Source organism: Alligator mississippiensis, chromosome 3 (assembly GCF_030867095.1).
Source record: "Alligator mississippiensis isolate rAllMis1 chromosome 3, rAllMis1, whole genome shotgun sequence".
NCBI classification, from domain to species: domain Eukaryota; kingdom Metazoa; phylum Chordata; order Crocodylia; family Alligatoridae; genus Alligator; species Alligator mississippiensis.
Genome location: NC_081826.1, coordinates 119,634,327 through 119,647,647, shown reverse-complemented (window position 1 = coordinate 119,647,647; position 13,321 = coordinate 119,634,327). Strand labels below are relative to the sequence as shown.

At 37.3% G+C, this 13,321-nt stretch overlaps 1 protein-coding gene across 1 annotated transcript in view; it reads right to left on the bottom strand.

The window, feature by feature from the left end:
* Positions 1 to 13,321, bottom strand: part of GMDS (GDP-mannose 4,6-dehydratase) — a 601,282-nt gene that overhangs the window by 316,805 nt on the left and 271,156 nt on the right. Inside the window, exon 7 of the mRNA XM_019490465.2 lies at positions 2,503 to 2,630. Within this exon, the coding sequence (XP_019346010.1) occupies positions 2,503 to 2,630 (128 nt within the window). The remainder of the gene's footprint in view (positions 1 to 2,502; positions 2,631 to 13,321) is intronic.

Genomic DNA, 13,321 nt, shown 5'->3' with positions numbered 1-13,321 from the left:
TGCTTTCTAACATTATATAATATATTTACTCTAAAGATTAAATCTTTAAGTCCTATTTTCCAGTCCATTAAAACCTGGAATAGTTGTTTATTTCCATTTTAAAGTTATTCTCTCTTTTTTTAGCCATTTAAAGTTTAGATTAAGCACATTCTTACTATATTTAAGGAATTTAATAACTGATGATAATTCTCCCATGAGCCAGAAGGGTGCTTCCCTGGGGAATGAGATACTTATGATGAACTCTATCCTGGTGAGGAACTATTTCCAGAAGATTTGGGAAAAATCCCAAAACATGTAAATTAAGAGAGCTCTGGAATGCTATTTACATCACCAACATGTGTTCCTGGTAGGGACCCCAGCTGAGTACACTCTGTCTGATGGTCAGTGTACTTGTAAGTTAATTGTTTTGCTGAATATAATACATTTTTATTTCAATTATTTTGAAATAACTGAAGGCAGGCAGGGGATTTTGTTCCACTCTTCCAACCCCTGGGCTCTTGGGCTCAGGCCCCAGGAGTTGAGCAGAGAGAGTGGTGTCACAAGCCCCCTGCTTACTTCTTACTCCAGGGACCCTGGTATGTGAGGAGCTAGCAAGAATCAGCTGGCAGCTGCTTTCTGCATCTTCTCCAGACCAGGGTGACCTCAGTCTCCAAACAGCACGGGAGCCTTTCCCCACAGCTCCATAGGAGGACTTAAGCTGTGGGAAAGCATACAAATTTCCATTCTCCCAGAAGAAACTCTCTCAAGAGATAATTTGAACGGGTTGGAGTCAACTTATTTTTAATCCTGAAATCACCATTTTTGATCTGGGAGAAACAGTGTGAATTCTTGTACACTTGTGATTTCTACCAGGAAAACAGCAATTCTCCCAGTAGAAACATTCATGCTTGTACGTGGTGTCAGTACAGCAGACTGATAGCATGGTAGAAGAAGCTGAATTCTGTATATCCACACTGAAACCCAAGTTCCACATTTTCTTTTAATATTTTACTTGAGTAACAATATTAATGTTTTGCTACAATATTTATTTTAGGTCATTTTTAATTTTTTTTAAAAAGGAAATGCTTCTGGAATATTGCTCATCTTGGAAGGTCAGGTTTTAATTGAAAATAAGATAACTATGATTTTTAAAAATATTGTATATTCTGTTTACCATTATTTAAATAGCTTTATACACAAAATAATATATTATAGTTTGCAATTTAATCTGGCAAATATATGATGGACAATTCCAGGGTTACTTAATCATGCTGTAGTCCCTCACAAAAGATTCCATCTAAGTAGTGGATATAATGCATCATGTAATGTAATATCAGTGATTCTGTTTACAACCATAACAGGCTATCTATGATGCTAAATTGCAGAATCTGGGCCCAAACTTATTGCCCAGTTGACAAAACTATACTTCCCCACTCACCTAGTATTATAGTTTTGATGCACAGAAGCACCACATCTTTTTAAAGATTTTACCATTCTATTATTGTAAGGCCTCACTAATTTTCATGACTGTCCATTGAGAGAGTAGATAAATCAGTGATATATTTTAGTCTTACTGTTGAATTCTGGGGGCTTTGGTAAACAGCTTTAATCAAGACCCCAGAGCTCTTTTTTAAAGAAAAAAACCACACAAAGAATTAAAAGAAATCCCAGCACCTGATTTGTTTTGTCTTTTGTTTTGTAATTAAAAATAATAAAAAAAATTAAACAAACAATTGCCCTCTTTCTGAATCACATCAATGAACTGGTAAGCCAGATCCTGTTTCTCATAGAGAAATTATTAATGATCAGAGGAAATCTTTAAGCACCAAAATGAGGACAAGAGTCCCCTGGGGAAAAGACAGTATTTTATGACGTTATTCACATTTCTCTACAATTCAATATATGCAGTTTAAAATAAAAAATAAATATATATATATATATATATATATATATATATATATATATATATATATTGCATACAGCTAGACATAAATTTAGAGTATGAAAACATTTTAAACTGATTTGAAACTGACAGGCACACACATTACAATACTTGTCATTATAATATTAATGTGAAGCTCCTTTCCTACACAGAACAGACCAGACCAATATCATTAACAACCCAGATTGATAACAGGACACCAGCTTATACAGAAGGTCTTTAAATTCTGGTTTCACTGCATCTTGCTATGGTCTTAATGAAAAAAAGTTTCAGAAACAATAGGCAAAAAAGCCTTTTAAAATAGATCCAGTTTGTAGTTGTTGTGTCCTCCCCACAGAGTAATTCAGGAAAGAAATATAAACCTGAAGATTTATTTTTCTGTTTAGGTCTTGCTTGGGGTAGACTGCTATGTTATTGAACTCCCTAGTCTGCAACTGAAAACAACACTAAGTTAACAGGCCTCTGTGGGCAAAAATTCATGAGATACCCCTCTGCAGGTCATGCATGTTGACTGAAGTTATTCCATTAAACATATCAACCACAGAAAGCATTTCAAAGAGGGCACATGGCCAATAGCCTACCTCAACATAGTCCATGGCATGGCCCCAGTCTCTCTTAGCATCCAGATTGCCCAGACTGAAACATTCCAGCTGTCCGAGGTGAATCTTGGCTACTGACCGGCTAATTTTTCGAGTTACAAAATTAGCCCCTGAAAAGGAAGTAGAAATAACAGCATGTTCATATGTATTGAGAGCAATCTTTAGTAGGACCCCAAAACTCTACTCATGATAACTTCTTTCAAGTCTTTACTCTCACATGCTTTAACTCACTTAAACTATGCCATCATTTAATCATTTGAGTAAGCTAAGATGCTTCAAATAAGAGTCACATTAGTTCCTCTTTCATGGCAAAAATCTTTCTTTGTGGGACTTCTTAAGCACGCCTAATTTGCTGTCTCAGTATTCAATCCAGGCATAAGGCCAAGGAAAATCAATTGGAATGTCAGTTTCTGAACACAAATGCAAAAGGTTACATAAAGAACAGAAGACAGACATTTTAGACCACCCTCCATTTCATAAAGAAAATATATACATATAATTTTTGTCTATTAATAAAACTGCTGGTAGGGCTGTCCAAAAATTAAACTTCCTTCAAAGGATTTTACTGCTTCACTAGAAAAGAGAATACTTCCATTTGGGATTCTCAGTCCCCCAATTTGGGCAAGACATTAACATAGCAGTTCCAAATTTATTGTTTGGGAACTGCACAAGTGTATTCTACTGCAAGCAGTGGGATTCTGAATGTTTCCCTCCAAAAGTCACATGCCACATCTGCTCCTTTTAGAGTTACTTAAAATATTTGCCTTTAGTTTTTTCATATTTAATAATGAGAATCTGATCCCAATACTTTTAAAAACTGATCAATTGCTTCCTCAAAAAAAGAGGTTAACAGATCTTACTCTTGTGAATTCAGGCTGAACAACCCCAATGGTACTAGTACGCTAATATGCCACTAAAATCAAAAGCACATGACAATTAAAGAGTCAAAGGACATAACTGAGTAGTGACAAGATATACTTTATCTAAATAGAAACCAGGAGCATTAACAAAATAAATCACACTATTTTTTTGTAAATGATTATTCACATTCAAACAACAAACCAATGCAGCAGGCATCTCAATGATATGATTCAGCTTGTATTAGGTACACTTGTATACTGCTGGTCTAACAAATGGTCCTTCTTTGGATTTACAGTATGATATATTGTGCAATATTTCAGACCATAACCTTTAGTCCAAAAATAAATGAATCATGGCTACTGCTTTGCACTATTTAATTCTTCCCCACAAAAAAAACCAATTTTGGGAACATTACTTTCAAACCCTGATCACTGGAAGGATGGAAAAATCAAAATTCCAAGGAACAGATTAATCAGAACCTTAAATATAAATGCTAAATATTTAATGGCATTCTGGTGCATTTATTTAAAAAATAAATAATTTAGTGACTACGAATTTCTGTTTTGTGGGAAAAAAAATCTTATCCCAACTGTAATACTTGACACTGAGAATCAGATTTACAAAGGCATGCACACAAAACCATGCATAAATTTATGTTCACCCAACCTGCATGTGTGAAAACTTGGATGTGACAGGTATGGATAATAGAGAGATACCTATCCACAGGTCACTGCAGGATCAAAGCCTCAGCCAATCCTCTGTGACATGGTTGGAATACTCCAAAAAAAAAAAAAATAAATAAAATAAAAGGGGGGGGGAAGAGAGATTTATTTTAGTATTACTCCAGAACAAGGGAGAGTCAAATTAGCTTTTATGTTATTGCAATTTTTATAAAGCAAAGTGCTCCAAGTCCTCTATAACAGATGTGGGGCTGGAGTGGAATACCGAGCTCACTGAAGTCAACAGCAGATTTTACATAAGGTCCTTTATTCTTGTATAATATTAGTAAACTGCTTTAAGACTTCAAGAATTCCTAATATTTGTAATGGTGCTTTTCTTTTTATTACATTTTAATTGTCAGCCAAATCTATTCAGGGCAATGCTAAAGTTTGCACTGAAATCACATTATATTTCCCACACGAACAGAAAAGGTACTTTTCACCACCAGTTTTTTTTTTTCTCAAGGACAGAGTTAAAATATATGGTCTGAGGTTTTAGACTGCAAGGGAGTAACATGTGAAATGAGCAGCTTTCAGCACAGCATTCCCATTCACCATATCAACAATGAAAGTTATAATCATCATCTGCGCTGCAGCAAGATTTAATGCCTTAACCTACTAGGTTAAAGAACCTCCATTTTGGCATTATTACCTCCAGAGGCAACACAAAAAGAGTTGTTTTTTTCTGGTTTAACATGGTACTGACTAAAGCAGGATCAACACTACTACGCAGGATATAAGGAGACATTACCACTAGAAGCTAATGTTATCAGTGGCCATAAACATATTTTTGTCTTTTTGTGTATCTATATATCTATACATCTATAGATGTATAGATATAGATATATAGATAAACATATTTTTACATATGGATGTATAGATATAGACAGTATAACTATCACTAATTTGTACTTACTTAATGAAGAACCCCCAAACAATAGAAGTGAGAGAGATTTGAGATGAAAAATGTGAACTATTACTATATGGCAATAATCTGGTGAATGTTTAGTTAAAATGCTTCAGGTCTTCTGTATGGGCTGACCTAATTTTAAGTACCACATTACAAAAGCAGTGCATGAAAGCTAAGCTATTGTTCAGTTTGGGATGGGTGATCATGATTTTTTATGCGACCCTAGACTAAGGATTGAATGACATGTTTCAGAGGCACTGAAATGATGTGGATCATAAATAATGTTTAAATACTGATTATCTTCAAACGCAGTATCTTAAAATATCCTATTACACTTCATGCTTGATCTCATGTCATTAGATGCACATCATAACTAGAACTTAAAATGATGCCCACTAGAGCCATACGCAGTAGTTAAGGTGAGGTCAGCATTTCCATTATAAAGCCCTATTTCCAGGGCTCTGTAATTTGGGCATAAAAATTTGCTTTGACCTGAAACTTGGCAGACAGGATGTCTCTCTTCTATGGAGTAATTTCATCTATATATCTACACAAAGTTCTACAGATATTTTTTTAGTGCTAAAAACAAAATAAGTGTTGGGGCACAGAAATAGTTCACTTCCTTCTTCCTTAAGAAATCTCCAGGACTCTGCTGTACCTAGGGTAGCATTTTTTCTCTTAAAATTTCCCATGAGAAAATTATTGGTAGTAGTATCGGTGGGAGCATGACTGACTGGCTGGTATTTTAACCACTGCACAAGGACATATCCAGGCATTTGAAAAGTAGGGTGCAGGGCATACCCTTAGTGCTGCAGGGGAGATTGCATTCTCCCTCTCATTCATAGACTAAACAAGGGCAGCTTCTGGGGGAGATGGGTAAGACTCCTCCCTTCCCATACACACACATGCACAGCTCTTGGCACCCCCTCCCCTCTTCAGCAAGGGTTGGCTCTGGGTGCAACCAGGAGGGATCTGCCTACTGCTGCTGCTGTTCCCAGGGCAGAGGAACCCTAGGGCAGGGGAACCCCAGGGCTGCTCCTGCTCCTCTCTGACTGGGGACTTCAGTAAGTAGCAGCATGGGGTATGGGTACAGCATAGTAGTGGACAGTTGCTCCCTTCCAGCGCCTGCTCTCAAATAATGAGGGATATGTGGAGGGTGAACAGGGAGCAGAAGCACCTGGAAGCCAGCTTCCACTTCTGCCTCCAGCTGACCTAGGGGCAGGAAAAGCCTGAGGACCACTCCTGCCCTGCTACAGCTGGGGGCTGTGGGAAGCATCTACATGAAGCACCAGCTCCTTGCTCCCTCCTCCTCTACGACATTTTCTCCACTGTCCTGAGGGCTCCTGATGCAGGGAGCAGCTGCCCTAAGTGCTGGGCAGGGCTGAGGATGGCAGCATCAGTGGGTGATCCCTCCACTTCCAGGCACTCCTACCTGTCTGCTCCCCATGTATCCCTGAAGCCTTTGGGCCACTGGGAAAAATGCAGTGGAGGAGGAGGGAGAAGTAACCCAGCCTCCTGTGCAACTACTCCTAACAGCGTCCAGTTGGAACAGGGCAGGAGTCATCTTGGGGCCTTCCCATTCCATTAGCTGGGGACAGCAGTGGCAGTGGGAGACCCTCCTTCCTTACTTTTTGGTTCCCCAGGTGTGGGTGTGCCAGTCCAGCCTGAGGCTCTAGATGTGCACCATACACAGCAAGGGAACTTGGCATCAGGAACCATGGACAAATGGAGCTGCTGGTACGTGACCTTCCTTCTGGAAGTGGGGTGCAACCATGCCACTGTGCCCTCTGGATCTGCCCTTGGCCCTGCATCATCTAAGATCTCCTCTGAGCTGGTCTATATGATGCAGTGGCTAAAACGCCAATTGTGGATACCTGTATTTGTGTTTCCATCAGAGCTACCACCTGTGGCAGTGCTTTTGACCATGTCAGTATAAATTGAAGGCCCCTTTTTTAAAAAAAAGATTTTCAATGTGAGAAATGCTAAGAGAAAAAAAACACAAAGGAATTTTAAGGAAGGAGAGATGTGAGAATCCCATTGTCTCCTGGCTTTGCATTCCTTCCTCCGTCCTGGGGCCCATAAGGCAGCCTTCATCTTTTACGTCTAGAGAAAAATGAACTTGCAGAGTTCAAATACTTATCAGTCAGTCAAAATGCATTGCTGTTGATTGAGTGATTTTAGCTTGACATATTTTGATTTTTAATCAAAACGTCAAAGCAGGAGAGACGATCCCTGGGCTCTTGATATCTGACAGAAGTACAATGACCAAATGATGGAATGTGATGAAAAGCATTCCTTCTTCCCCCAAATGGGGCCAAGTATGCTAGATCTACCACACACAGCTGTGGGTGCAAAAGAGACTGTGCATGTATTGCTCTTTCCCCTCATTTCTTCAGTTTTAGAACAATTTTTGAACTCCTATACAATTTATAAGGTTGTTTTGTCAATGGATACTGTGGGACCATGCATGTATACTTATGGATGTACCAGAACATACTGAAAGGCCTTTTAGAAGCTTGGAAGAAAAGACATTTGCTTTACATTTGCCTGCTGTGTTCTAACAGTAACAAGACTAACAAACAAACACTAGCAACCAAGTTCTGTTCTCACTTTTGCTGCTATTGATTTCAGTGCAGTTCCTCCAAATTTGTTCTCTTACAAGAAAATAATATGATTCATTTGATCTAAAGGAGCTTTTATAAAAACTCTAAAATGGCATGACAGGAGATGCAATGTTTGGGACAGGGCATAAAATTACTCCAATCCCAATTGCAGCATCATTTTAACATCTGTCAGGGGCCATATATACATTACTTTAAATCCTGGACCATCAGTTCAATGTAACTAATATTTCATCCCTTGTGTTCTATCTTGTACTTTCAAATCTGAATGAAGTAGTTCTCCTTGAGAAGGTCCATTTCTTGTATGTTTCAAGTGTGTACACAATCAGAAGTGGAAGTCACATGGTCTAGACTTCTTGAAGAACATATTGCAGCAAGGTAAGTAACCATTCCACTTTACATCCCAATATCTCTCAAACTGCTGCAGCTAAATACACTTCAACAACCTGTTACTAAAGTGTCACAACCAGCATAATACTCCAAGCTTTGGTCTTTGACTACAGAATTTCTGCAATGATATAAGATTACTTATACCATGCATAGGAAAAAATCCATCGCAATTCCTGTAATAGCATATAGGGGCAGACACCTTAGTAACACTTTGACAGTAATATGTAGCAATTCAGATGCAGTAATAAGAGATATTGCTGGTAGCAGCATTGGTTTAGAGGCATAGACCAACAAAACTTTTGGGGCAAAAGCCATATCTTTTATTAGACCAACTAGATAGTTGCAAAAAAAAATTTTTTTTTTTATTTGCAAGCTTTCAGGACTAAACACCCTCCATCAGGCAAAGGAGAATTCAAAGATTGTAAAACTTCTCCCAGGCAGAAACAAAACTTCATATTGGACGGGAGAAATAAAAGATGGTATGGGGTTCTCCTGGGTAAGAAAGAGAGAACTTTTATTACATCTTTTATTTCTTCTTTGCAATATGAAGTTTCGTTTCTACCTGGGAGAATTTTTACAATCTTTGAATTTTTGTTTGCCTGATGAAGAGTGTTTGGGCCTGAAAGCTTGCAAATAAATAAAAAAAATTGCAACTATCTATTTGGTCCAATAAAAGATATTGCCTCTACCCCAAGAGTTTTGTCTGCTGATGCAGTAATAATGGAGTCTATCAAATTTCAATAACTTCATTCTTGTTAGTCTTTGCAGATAACATTTGAAGGCTAATGACAAAAAGGCCTCTGTCTCTACAGATGCTGGCAAGAGAAAAAGGGGAATTTTTTTCCATATGTTTCTTAGGCTCCGGCAAGGATTGGAATGGAGGTCCAGCATGTTCAAACACATGCTATACCTGATGCATTTACTAAACAAAGGGAACATATTTCTTTTAACACATATATGCTGTAAATGATATATTTAATGAGATCATTAAAATGTTCTGATTGCCCCAAAGTCTAAACTACTCATAATTTCCATTCTCCTAGGAGTTAGTTTGTTTATACGGCTTATTAAAATTAAATAATGAAACTGTTTCTGTCAGAAAAGAAATCCATATTCCCCCCTTGCTTATACTGATGTGAATTAAGAGCAAACTACACTAAAGCCAATGGAGTTATGCTAGCATAAATCAAAAGAAAATAAGGCACCAGCTGTTTACGCCGATTTTAAGTAACGGCATTCATTTCAAAGTGTGATTTGTGATTAAAGTATTAAATTAATGAAGGGACAGTGCTGCCTTTAGGTGTTTCTCATAGAGGATCTATTCAGCACCTTCTTAAACTTAACTATATGTATCACCTATAATTCCACTTTTAACCGGACATACCAAATCCTTATTTATTTAACCCTACATTAAATGATATCAGCAGAGACACTTGTAACTGAAGCATATTACCACTCTTTCTCTTTCTATCATTTAGATGATACATTCATCGTTCAGTTGATTACCAAATATAGCCATTATGGAACAGCAAGTCCCATTATCTTTTTTTTCACAAATGAAAGACACTTCAGATAGTGGTGGAAAGCTTCACAAGCAATTCATTATTCAGTCACGCACAATACAGGAAATGTTTCTCTGACCTCAGCAACAGATGAAACAGGATGTGAAATGGCCTTACTTTTCTAATCCTTCATATGAAGATGCTAATCTTCTTGCTAATCTTATTTGTAATACTCTCTAGTCCTTTTTAGTTTTATTCATATGCAAATATTAGTTTCACACTTTGTTTTGGGTTTTTTTTTTGTGTTTAATTTTTTTTGCAATATACACTCTCTTAGAATGTTAAAAAAATGTTAACACTCCATAAAATAAATCCATGGAAATTTAGTCAACTTTAGGAAACCTCAACAAATATTTACAACTAGGAAGACACTCTTCATGACAATTAAGTAATTTACTACTAATTAAATCCCATTAGTGTATCACTTTCCTTCTTTTTCCCATGAAAATTAATAAAGCTCAACAAAAATTGCAGAATTGTTATTTACAAAAAATGATTAGCCCCACTTCCTATTTATCTGGTACTCTTCAACTGACGTTCTTTGAATATAACCCTCATTTCGTAATTGGAGAAACTGAGGAATGAAAGTGAAGTGATTTTCCTAATGTCACAGAAGTAACCAGCATCAGAGCCAAGAATAGCACACCTAAGCTCGTGGTTCCAGGTGTACACTTTCACGCACAATTTATTTCACTCCTCATTTAATATTTAAATAAGGCCTATAGCCTAAGAGAATTCTGAAGGAATGATGCGAGTTGGGGAGTGAGGTGACACTGGAGCAGGATTTATCTACTCTTTACTAGACTGGCCCAAAGTCTCTGCTCTTTACTAGACAGCTACAGTAAAAGCAAAAACGTAATGCATTGGGACTGCCTGACCATGTTGGGGGCCCATGTGATTGCAAGGTATGCAACGCCTCAGCACAGTCCCTCAGATGGTATAGTTTGTGGTTTCCACGACTGCAGGGTACAACGTGGGAGACAGGGGTCTTCTAAGGCTGAGTAGTAAAAGGCTCCAAGAGTTGGGAGGAAGGAAAACAGGAAAACTGGGTTTGTTTGAATTTTTCATTTTGTAAAAGTTGGTGGGAAAATAATGAGAAATTTATACACACAAGGCTGCCAGGAGGTAGCTCAAAGGGGGAAAAAGCCCATGTTTAGGTGGGATCAGATACATTAGGACCTGGCCACTTAGCAAATACAGAAAACGATAAAAGTCAGAGCAGAGGCTTGTCAGAGACCACTGCATATTCTTCAGTACCGTAGTAAAGTTTACAGTGGAAAAGAATATTGCATGGAAAATATAAAAATATTGCATTTTCCATGGTTAGGATTTATAGTATTTTGTGCTGGTCAGATCCTGCTATATGAGTTTACTTAAAAGTATATAAGAGCAGACCAACAATCCTCATTTGCCACACAAGCGTTCTATCACTATGTTCTTTCTACAATTTTTCTTAAATTAAAATATTTTATCTCAGGAAATATATACCAGACAGGAAAAGGTGAGGCATCAAAAATTCTTGCAGAGGAAAACATTAAACATTATTTTCAGTATTAATAATATTAAAGCATTTTTTGTTCCAAGTTTACTCCATGCTGTTAGTAATGCTTTTATGAACACAATACTGTTTCTCTTATTCTTTGTCCCTCATACTTGCTTTTTAAAGCACACTACATTCCATATGCAATAATTTCAAAACAAACTAAAGAAATCTTATTTAATCAATTTTAGTTTTAAACCCAGCATTTTTATACCCTAATTTTTCTTTAAAATTATATGAATGATATTATCAAAGCACATTGCTAATTCACAGTGTCATCAAACAAGACATGAACTTATAGGCATGCACGGTAGCATTTGAGTATTCTTATTCATTTCTTTAACTACACTTAAACAATTAAAGCTATACACATGCTGTAATGAATTGGTCCTCAACGCCCAATGAAGTTAAGAACTGTAGGAGACATTTTATGATCCTCAAGAACAGCGATCAACAACCTTTTCAGACTCTGGGTTAGAATGACCCAGTTCAGGTCAGAGGTGGGTAGGCACCAATGCTTCTCCCCACAATGGCACAGGGAAAGCTCTTGCTGTCACTGATTTTCCCCACAGCAGCACTAGGAAAGTGACTGATGCCAAACCACTTGCACTGAATGCTGTTGAAGCCCCATGTCTGCAGGCGAGAGTAAACAGTAGAGTAAGTCGCCAACCCCTGCTCTAGAACACAAAATCATTAACTTTTACTTAACTGTTTAAGGACAGTCAAACTCAAATTCAGGATACTGTACATTAAACAAATATAAAATAGTAACCAGTTGGTTTTCATATTTAATGCTAAGGATCAGGAACCCTAAGTGGATATGCCATGCTAGATTTCTGGTGAAACTACATCTGTGTACACCTACCTATACTTAAATTGTTTCATTTAGGAACTAACCCTGTACAGAGAGTGATGCGGAGCTAGCTATGCCCAGCCACTTAAGCACAGGTTATCTGTTCCTTAGAAACTCTAGCATGCAGGGTGAATGAGGAGGAAGAACTATCCTTTGGGTTATGTGGGGTAGGTTGACATACAGGGCCCTGCTACTCATTTAAATTAAAACTGGAGAGAAACCAGCTATAGAGTTGTTATACATTTTCAAGCACTAAGTTTATAGCTGGTTGGCTGCTTTTAACATTGGAAATTCATTTTTATTGTGTGATAATTACTTGGCATGCGTGTCTTGTTTAAATTTGAAAGATTAACCAAGTCAATTGTGTGATAATTACTTCACACTTGTGGCCAGTCTTACTTTGCATGTGTGGTCATGTAAAAATGTGTGATTCATCAGTTAATTGCATAATATATGTAATGTGTAGCAGTGGCAACAGACATTACTCCACTCCCTTTTTGACTGAGTAATTCAGGCCCCTGTGGATACAAGGGGGGAGAATTATCCAAGCTTCCTCAAATATACAGATCATGAATTTCCCTAGTAATACTCGGAGCAACCATCTTCCATCTAGTGTACATATTATGAATGATCAACATTTTAGCTCCCAGACTAATGTATGTGAAAAGTACATATCTGACACCACTGTCAGTTCCAAGGATTAACAGTATAACTCATATGTTTTAAATTGCTTGGAACTACCATTCTCTGTGCAAGCTGTCATCTCAAATTTAATTATTTTCTATTTAAGCCAAAAGGATTAAATCAATTAAACATTTTTCAGCAACAAACCAGCCAACAAAATTGTTACTAATATGGTTGGTAATGGTGATGAACTCTATCTCCATTTTAAAGCAGAAAACTTGTTTATGTAGAAAACTAGACAGTGTATGCATCAATTGTGCTTGTAGTTACTTAGAAGACTATTTTAACACAGATTAAATGTTAACATCATGGCTTTTTATTGAAAATGATATTAATTGCAGTGAGGTGTTGCACAATGAAAGTTTCACTGAAGTTTTATCAAGTAACTGGTAGTCTGTCGTCTCTGCATTTATATGAGTGTATGTGCAGTGGATGTCCACCTAAATATGAATTCATAATAGCTATACATAAAGGACACAGGTTTCTCTCCTCACAAATAGATGTAGCTCCACTGAAGCCAATGAAACTGCACCAATTCGCACTAGCAGAGAATCTGGGCTGTGAATTTCAAAGTGAAAGAGCTGCAAAAATGATCAAAGAAAGTTCCACTGATGCTACCCTCTAGAACAGAAAAGGGCAACAGAAAACAACTGTATAAAAA